Source organism: Triticum urartu, chromosome 1A (genome assembly GCF_056163025.1).
Source record: "Triticum urartu cultivar PI428250 chromosome 1A, HENAU_Tu73, whole genome shotgun sequence".
NCBI classification, from domain to species: Eukaryota; Viridiplantae; Streptophyta; class Magnoliopsida; order Poales; family Poaceae; genus Triticum; species Triticum urartu.
This window is the reverse complement of record NC_141873.1, coordinates 311,372,130-311,381,150: the sequence shown is the minus strand read 5'-3', so window position 1 is coordinate 311,381,150 and position 9,021 is coordinate 311,372,130. Positions and strand designations below refer to the sequence as shown.

Sequence of the window (9,021 nt, the reverse complement as noted above, 5' to 3'; positions counted from 1 at the left end):
GAGGGCACACTCGCGAGGGTGATCCGTTTCGAGCAGGGAGTCAAAGTGCGCGAACGCCGCGGCGGCCAAGTCAGCTGGATCAGTAAGAATGGCTCCCTCAACCGTCAGAGTGTGGATCATATTCTTCTGCTTGCGGTACGTGCATTGTCGATGGAAGAAGGAGGTGTTCACGTCTCCATCCTTGAGCGATGTAACACGTGCATGTTGGAGTGCGAGGGTGCGCTCGAACGAGGCGAGGCCGAGGTAGGAGAGCTTGATCTGCCTTCGTAGCCAATCCTCATGTGGCGTCAATTGGCGACTCTCCTGGGCCGTGTCAAACCGCAGCAGCAGTTCGCGTGAGATCGCGAGCTGGTCGCGGATATTGCCCACGGTGCGCGCGCTCCAGCTCGTGAGCTTGCGTGCGGTGGCCTACATGCATCGCATGATGCGGCGAAACGGGTCCGCATCATCCACAGAGTGCCATGTGTCTGCGACCACGTCATGAAATCCCTTGACTCGTGTCCAGTAGTCCTCAAAGTGGAAGCACCAGCGTGCTGGGGGTAGGGGCGAGCAGTCGAGGAGGAGGGGGCTGTGGTCAGATATGACCGAAGCCAGACAACGTAGGTGACACTCGTCATGCTGCTCTTCCCAATCCGCGGTGCATAGGACGCGATCAAGGTGAACCAGAGTTGGCGGGGTCTGCTCGTTCGACCAAGTGTAGCGCCATCCGTTTAGGTATATCTCCTTGAGAGCAAGGTCGTTGATGACCCGTCGGAAGCGCCCCATCATGCGGCGGCTAAGGTTTCCGTTGTTCTTATCCTCATCGCGATAGATCAGGTTGAAATCACCGCAAAGCATCCATGGGCCAGCACAGTTGGCTCGGACATCATGTATTTCCTGGAGGAGCGCGATCTTGTCGTTGTCATGCTGCGGCCCATAGACGATAGTGAGCCACCAGGGGTTGGCGCTGTGGGGGGGCGTCACCAGGGCGACGTGTTTGTGGTGAGCGAGGGGTTGTTGATCATCACCAAGCTGCGCTTCCAGGCCAGCAGAATACCGCCGCGGGTGCTGATCGCAGGCAAGTACGCGTGGTCGTCGAAGTCCGAGCCAAGTGTCTCGAGGACAGTGGACAAGCCGATCAACTCCATTTTAGTTTCCTGGAGGCAGACAACAGATGCGTTCGCGGATACAATGAGCGACCGGATTGCGGTGCGCCGGGCGCGAGCGTTGAGGCCACGCACATTCCATACTATGATCTTCGGGGCGTGATCCATGAGAACATGGTCGACAAGGGAGGAGCACGGCACGCGCTCAGACCTCGATCGGGCTGCCGTTGATCACTGTGGTGATCGGCGCCGTTGATGGGTCAGCGGGGAGCTCGCGACCGACCAGGGCAGCGATGGCTGCAAGGACTGTCTTAGGGATCGGCGCGGCGAACAGGTTGTCGTAGGCCTTCATTGCATCCAGTGTGATTGGCTCGTCAACACCAACGATGCCTAGAGTGTGCAGCAGCTGAACCTGCGCGCGACGTTCGACAGTAGGTGGCGCAGCCACCTTGGACTTTGCTATGGTCGCAGATCGCCCAAACCGTGGCGGCGAGAAGTTGAGAGGCTACCTGCGTTGCTTGCGGCCTGGGGCGGGAAGGACAGGATTGAGCTGTCGGGTGGCTGTGGCAAGGAAGTCACCCAAGGTCCAGTTGCCCATCGTGGTAGTGCTCGGCCGGCAGCGGCGTAGCGTGACTAGAGGTGAGGCGAAGCGGGTCGTGCACCGAACGGCTGGTGTGGGCGGTGCGGGGCGCACATCCTCGATGGTCGGGCCAGCGGTAGCCGCATCCAGGAGGGGAGGTGGCCTGGGCAGGATCTGCATGGGATCATGGGCCGTCGAAGTGGCAGCGACTGGGAGGCCCATCACATCCGCGCCAGGAGCCTGCAAAGGATTATCGTGGCCTTGGGTGCGCTCTGGCGCGGTGGTGTGGGCTTGCCGCATCTCTTCCTGCGTATCGCCCCGCGCAGCTTCGATACGGTCAGGGAATCGGTCCTCGTCAGGGGCAATAGGAACTGACGTAGACAAAGCAGCGCTTTGCCCCGACAGTAGGTCAGCAGCAGCATCAGTCTCTGGAGCGGACAAGGGTGGGCGCACTTCTGGTTGTGAGTCGGGGAGCTCGCTGCATGAGGATATGCTGTCGGGATCCCTAGGCGCGCAGCGATTGGTGGAGGGCGGTCCCGAGTCAGCTGCGGCGCTCATCTGGGTGCATGGCGACAGGAGGGGCATGGTCGTGGCGGGCCCGACCTCTCTGGTGGGAGGGCCCGGCACCAGCGTCAGGGAGCCAGTTGGTGAAGCGACGTGCGCGTCCGTCCGTTGGGGTGATCCTGTCGGGCTGGGATCCACAGCCGTGGCGGGTCCGGCCTCTGGGGTGGGAGGGCGCGACGCCAGTGCTAGGGAGCCAGCTGGCGAAGCGACGTGTGCATCGGCCCGTGGGGGTGATCTTGTCGGCCTGGGATCGGCAGCCGCAGCAGCTTTGGCAATCGCAGCCGCAATCCTTCCACGCTTTTTCTTTCCTCCCCTCTTTCCTCTTTTGGCTTTGTGATGAGGGCGTCGGGCGTCGTCCAGGGAGGTGGGCCAGGCGTCCATGGGCCGGGGTGTTGACTGTACGGGCGGCGGCGTTTGAGCGCGCACGGCGGTGCATGCCCCGGACCAGTGATCGGCGATGGTAAGGCCGTCAGCGCGGTGCTGGCCACGGGGGTGCGCCCAACCGCCGGCATCCACAGCCATGCCATCGGCACGTCCCTCCGGAGCGACGGCAGTACGGCGGCGTTTGCGGCCGCGGCGGCGCGGGCGGCCCCGCCCGGGGCCATGATCGGCATTAGCGCCATCACCATCAGCCGCATGCCCGTCTTCCTCCCCATCTGGGCGAGCTGCGGGACCGGTGGGGGCGCGAGCTCGGTCGACGTCGGAGCGAACGAGGGCGATGGCGATAGGGTACGTGAGAGTGGTGACCGTAGGGGCGGAGGAGGCGGTGCATCCCGGAGTGACCTCGACAATCTCCAGCGTGGTGGCGCGGCGGATGCTGGCGGGGTCGTGCGCGCGTCCGGAGAGGCGGAACGTGGCCAGGTCAGCGCGGGAGCGCGTCTGCGGGTGGAGGCGCTCGACCAGACGCTGGTCCCGAGGATGTGCTCCGCCGTCGCTAAATGCCAGGCCTGGGCGGGGATGCCGCGGAGCTCGAGCTCGACGCGATATTCGAACCCACCGGAGCCGGCATGGGCAAGTTTGCACCACGGGCGTAGCGACAGCGAAAAGCGCGGGCATCGGATGTAGTGGTCGCCGTTCATGCGGTCCTTGGAGGCGCGGGGGCCGAAGATGATCAGGAAATCTTCAGGCTTGTGGAGGTTGGTGGTGAACTCGCCGTCTTCGAAGTCGAACGTGGTGCACAGGAGCGCAGCGACATCGTCGGTGCACACCTGGGGCCGAGTACCAGTGATGGTGGCCACCATCGCCCGGCTGAGCACCTCCTCTGCCTCCTCCATCTCAACGGAGCGCGACCTGATGGTGCGCGCTGGCTCAGCGGCGCTCATGTGCGCGACCGGAGCGGGGGCAGGTAGCTGGGGCAAGGCATGCACAACCGGAGCAGGGGGCGGCGTCGGGGGCGCGGCAGTCCGCGGGGCGGCGGGTGGGTCGCGGCCAGCACGGTGCGCGGCCGTCCATGGGGCGGCGAGTGGGGTGCGACCGGCGCGGCGGTGGAAGTCGTCACAACCACGGGAGTCGTGGCCGGAGATGAGGCACCGCCTGCAGCGGATGTCGTTGGTGCAGTCGCGGACGCGGTGGCGGGGGTCGAGGCAGCGGAAGCAGAGCCCGGCGAGCTCCTCAGGGGATGGGCTGCATTGGCGCCGCAACTCCGGGCTCAATTCAGGCTCACGGCGAGGCCGACGTCAGTTCCTGCGGCGCGGCTGCTGGTAGCCGTCGGCGTCCACCCTGGCTCCATACGAGACGCGATGAACCTTCAAGCGAGGCCCGAGGCGGGCGGAGGCAGGTAGCCTAGGGGCCGCTGGGCGCCGGCGGTGGTGTGCGAACGACGTCCATGTAGGAGCGGGAGGGAACTGCGCTGTCAGACCCAGAGTCAGACCAGCGGCTGTCCCCGAAGGAGACGCGCTCGCCGGAGAGGGAGTGGGTGGGGGAAGTGGGCGCCATAGCAGGGCGAGGGAGGAGGGCTACCGGCGTGGAGTCGACGGCGGTGGGGCTGGTGGGGAGGAGAGCTAGGGGAGCGGGAGGGGCGCCATCTCCTCTGTACTTCTCAAGATTTTATCTTTCTAAATCTCGATTTGAATTAGGCTTTGCGCAAATAGAATAGGAATGCTCTTTCACAGATATCAGGCTATCAGGCACTCATCTCGATTTGCGTTAGGAGGGCAATGGTTATTTATACACTCAACAAATACATCTTCTCTGAGTGATCATGGTTCATAAGCCTAATTAACAAGTTAATGTACAACAAGGTGACCAAGACCAAGCCTTGATTAAGGTAGAAAAAAATGTAGGGCGATCCTCTACGGAAAACTGGAGACCTCATCATGTGCTGTAGCGTCCACATATTTAGTAACTGGTGCATGACCTGCAAAGAATTAGAAACAAAAGACCTCACATGAATCCAAAATGCGCTTGATAGTGTGGAGTAGAGGTCCACTACTCCTGGTAGTTGGCAAATCAAAAACCTGTACAGCATAATTAACTAGTACCTTAAGCGCCTGGTTCTGTTATGCCTAAACTTTGTACTCATGAACACGAATCCACTTTGTAGATGACCATTTGTCACCTTTTATCACTGGACAACCACCTAAAAGAAATTGCAGGTAGACATAAGAGTCAATATATTGTTGCGCAACCATTTTAAGGAAAACAATTTTGTCATTGCATCGAGTATTAGAATCTCACCATGGAGGCTTGTGGGATCCAGGGTTCCATCAGGCCTCATGCTCCAGAAAAGCAATGCATCTCCCATCTTCGGTTTGACAGATATACCCCGCTTTGCACATTCAGACAGCTCATTATGAAATGGTATTGAGCTGCTATTAACTTTAGCAGAAGGAAACACGGTCTCACCGCCCTCTTCAACATCCGAACTAATTAATCAGTTGGAAAAGAAAAGTCAATTGGATCATCTATGCTGCATGTTATATGTAAAAAATGCATATCTTTGTAGTACATACAGATACATAAGAACAGTGGCTATACGCTGGCCCCCATTTTTGGTGTTGAAATCATCATGGAAGTAATCAAAGTGAGGTTCATATTTCTGTCCAACCTCATAGTGGAGAACTTGAAGGCCCTCTCCGTTTTCTGCACAGATTATGAATAAAAACGGCGAGAAATTGACATCAAATTTGAAGCAAACTTCCAGCGAAAATATAAGCAGCTACGGAATGAAAAAGGTAGTGCTTCGATGTTTCAACATTGAAACATTCAAGAACTCAAAAGGGGTAGGTAGAGTATATAATTTATTTGTGCAACTCTCATGTGGTGAAACGTTGAACTAGGCAGTTCTTATCGACATTCAGCCATTTAGCGCTGGCAATGTGATATTTCTGCAATGCACTAATTATTTTTCTTTTTGCATAAACTGGAGTTAAGACAGCTCATGTACCTTATGTTATTAGGCATGCACAATGTCTTATTTCATTCAAATGTGCAATATTTCAAACTACCCAAAAGTAACTAACAGTTACACAATGTACTGCTTTACATAGCATAAAGAAGTTTCAAAGATGAACTAAACACAGTGGAGTGCATAATTTAGTGTGTGTATCCTTTTTATATTATTTTTTGTAAGAGTGCACATGCACTGTCTAGTTAAATATGAGATATTTGACTTTAACATGTATGATATCATGCTTTGCATGCATGAGCGCTGTCTCAAGTGCAACTGTGAATTTGGTTAACAATTTTGGTACAGTGTATACTTGGTGCCCTTGCACAATTTTAAAATTTTGTCTTCTAGCACTTGGTATGCTATAAAAATTGAAATTATTGGCAATGACCTTGTTGGGAAAATGGCAGACACAGAGCCAGGTCTGTGGTCCATGACAAGGTCGGAAGCATGCTGGCTGAAAGAAACAAATGTTTAACTCAACCAAGTACCTAGCATCTAAGCTAACTTGAGAACAAGATAGTTTGACAGCTTATTCGAGAACCAAAAACACTTTTTTGTCTACTGATATGTGTAACTCTATTTATTAAATGAGGGTCTCAGACAATTGGGTGCGCAAGTGTCACCTAGTATCCGGACAAGGCAATGTAAACTTGAACATACTGCCAGTACGTTGTAAGCTAATACTCCTAGTGGAACCCTTGCTGCCAATTGAAATAAACTTGATAATTCTCGCTGAACATAACTGTGAAAACACCAGATCACCGAAACGCACTGCAGTTGCACTCCATAATGTACTGATACATTATTTTGCATAGTTACTTAATACTCCATGATGAACTATTCAAACTAAGTCGTAAGCAAGTGCACTTTTGGAGAACCAATGACACACAATACTGCATGATAATCAGAACTTTGAAATTATACCATGACGAAGACTAATGCATCAGCCTAAAACTGAAGTTCACAAAATTACAGTTCAGATTTGGAAGAGCAACTATAGTTATAACTTTTGAGTAAAACAAAATGACACTTATAGATAATTTGAGGTGGTGTTCAATTCATTTATGCTGAATTAAAGCTGAAAAGTTCTTCAAATGAACAATACAGTGTATTTAACATATATTCAGACCTTAAGTTCAGCGGTAATCTTCTCCCTAGGCATACTAGCAAAAACATAGAAAGGTAAATAAACTTTCAAGTATCCATGATATTAGTAGGTATGCCATACCTACAGGTATGAAGGTGAAATCTGATATTCTTTTCTCAATGGTGCGAACAATTTTGTCCTGGCCTCTTTTAAGAAATGTTCCTGAACTCGTTCGCACCCTGAATACATTTCATTAAGCGTAAGTGGGCATCAGGTTCCGTAACAGTTCCAAGAGAAAGAAGAATTTGCAGTGTCCAAACCTGCTATCTTTACTCCCTCCAGTTGCAGAATCAACCACTGTCGACTTCTTCATGTGAGGCTTTGCCAATGAAATTAAATACTGACATTCTTCCTTGGACTGAGAGCAGCAGTAAAGTCAAGTCATACCCTGATCGCTATTTGAAGCGAACTAACATAGATGATAAATAGTTGCGGTAATACCAACCAGGTGTAATAAATACAACAAATACACATGACATTTCTTCATCTCCTATTATGCAATGCCATCAGAAGTAAACACCTTCCAAAGGCATTTTGGATACTAATAATCACAGTGCAAAGTTTCTAATGCCAGTGTTGATATTTATCATCTACTTCTTTGTCCCAAGCCCATGTGCCTGCACTTCTGAGTTTGAGCCCCTGGCTTGAAGGTCAAGCAGATTCGAAGCACAAATTATGTGTGACTATATATATGAGGATTCCTAGATGAATAATAAACATGTAGAACTCAACAAGAGCCATGTCCGGGCGCGCTGCATGTACAAGCCCTCTACAGTGAAATGCCAGTGGCGTCCTGCTCACATATGTTTCCTTCATGCTTTTCTGTACCTAATTCAGGGGTTGAGATCCTCAGTTCATAACTAGCATTCTTGCGACTGAAGTACAAGCATTTCGGATTTTACTTAACGAATCTAATCTGGTACGGATAGGCCAATGTTTACAACGAGCTCTTAACTGGAATTCAACAATCGCCTAAAATCACCGACAAAGATCTCGAGATCTCCCAGCCGGCATCCTAGAACCAATAAAGCACGTAAAGAATAAAGAGGCAGCCGTTTAGGCCCAAACCAAAAAAACAGAATGGGGCAAGAGACTCACGAGGAAGTTGTGGTAGATGAACGCCCGTGGCTCCCACGACAGAACCTCCGTCCAGGGCTCCCCTTTCTCCCCGCGCTTCTCCAGCCTCCTGCACAACGACAACGGAGAACAACAAGCACCACGTCAATCTCGGGAAAAAAGGGAGAGCGTGCGCGGGCAACGAACACGGCAGATCACGGAGGCCGTGGACGCGAAGGGGAGGGGGAGGCGAGGACGCACGACTCGGACGCGGATCTGCGGAAGCGCGGGCGCGGCAGCGAGAGGACCGCGCCGCGGCCGGAGCCGGCCGGCAGCGAGAGCGCGCCGAGCGCCAGGAGGAGCAGCAGCGCCACCGACGCCAGCAGCAGCGCGGCCAGGATCGCCTTGGACGGCTTCCCGCGCCTCCCGCCCCCGGCGCCGCCGCCCAGCAGCGGCCTCCCGCCCCGCCCCGCCGTCCTGCTCGCCATCGCGCGCGCGCGCCCGCCCGCCCGCCCGGGATGCGGCCTGGCCTCCGGTCTCGCGGCACCGACGCGGTGGGTTTAGCGCCTCGTCGTCGCCGTCGTCCTCTGTCTCTCCTTCTCTCTCGCGGTGTGACCCGAGTCGTCGGTCTGTTTTGCGCTCGATGAGAGGAGATATGCTGCTGCTGCATTTGTTCGGCTCGACGAGGTATGATGCTAGCTGTACCGTAACTGCTGCTGCGTCCCGTGGGTCCTGTAGCTGACGTGTCAGGAGGAGTGGGCCCCGCTGCGGACAAAGTCCACCGTCCACGCGGCGAAATAGTGGGCCGACAAGCTACAGATGCGCAGGCCAGCTACACGACCGGAAATATGATACTCACTCCACTCCATATTAAATCAGCGACAATTAATATGAATCGAAAAGAATACATAGGGTTTAATAGCTATGCAACCTATATAAAACAATTTATCACTCAAATGATTCACTACCTGACCGAAGGAGATAGACGGGAAGGGAAGATGGTCATACAAAGGCCGCTTAATTCGGAAGAGGAAAACGGCAATAGCTAAAGTGAGAAATAAACAACTGCTCGGAAAGCTTCGGTTTGAGCTTTGGTTTTGATGATAGTGAAGAAAGCAAGATAGATAGAAGCAAGACGAAGAAGATAACCCACGACGAGACAAATAGAAGCATGACGCAGAGGAATAACATGGCATGC

The 9,021-nt window shown here is 53.8% G+C and overlaps 1 protein-coding gene across 1 annotated transcript; it reads right to left on the bottom strand.

Annotated features, from left to right (window-relative positions):
* Positions 1-4,332: 4,332 nt before the first annotated feature.
* On the bottom strand, positions 4,333-8,491 carry LOC125508145 (putative prolyl 4-hydroxylase 3). The gene is made up of 8 exons (XM_048672749.2): positions 8,085-8,491; positions 7,866-7,953; positions 7,028-7,125; positions 6,849-6,946; positions 5,181-5,310; positions 4,906-5,093; positions 4,710-4,807; positions 4,333-4,585 (listed from the first exon to the last, which is right to left on the bottom strand). Exons 1-7 carry the CDS (start codon positions 8,309-8,311, stop codon positions 4,734-4,736), a joined length of 903 nt encoding a protein of 300 aa, XP_048528706.1. The 5' UTR covers positions 8,312-8,491; the 3' UTR covers positions 4,333-4,585; positions 4,710-4,733.
* Positions 8,492-9,021: the final 530 nt, after the last annotated feature.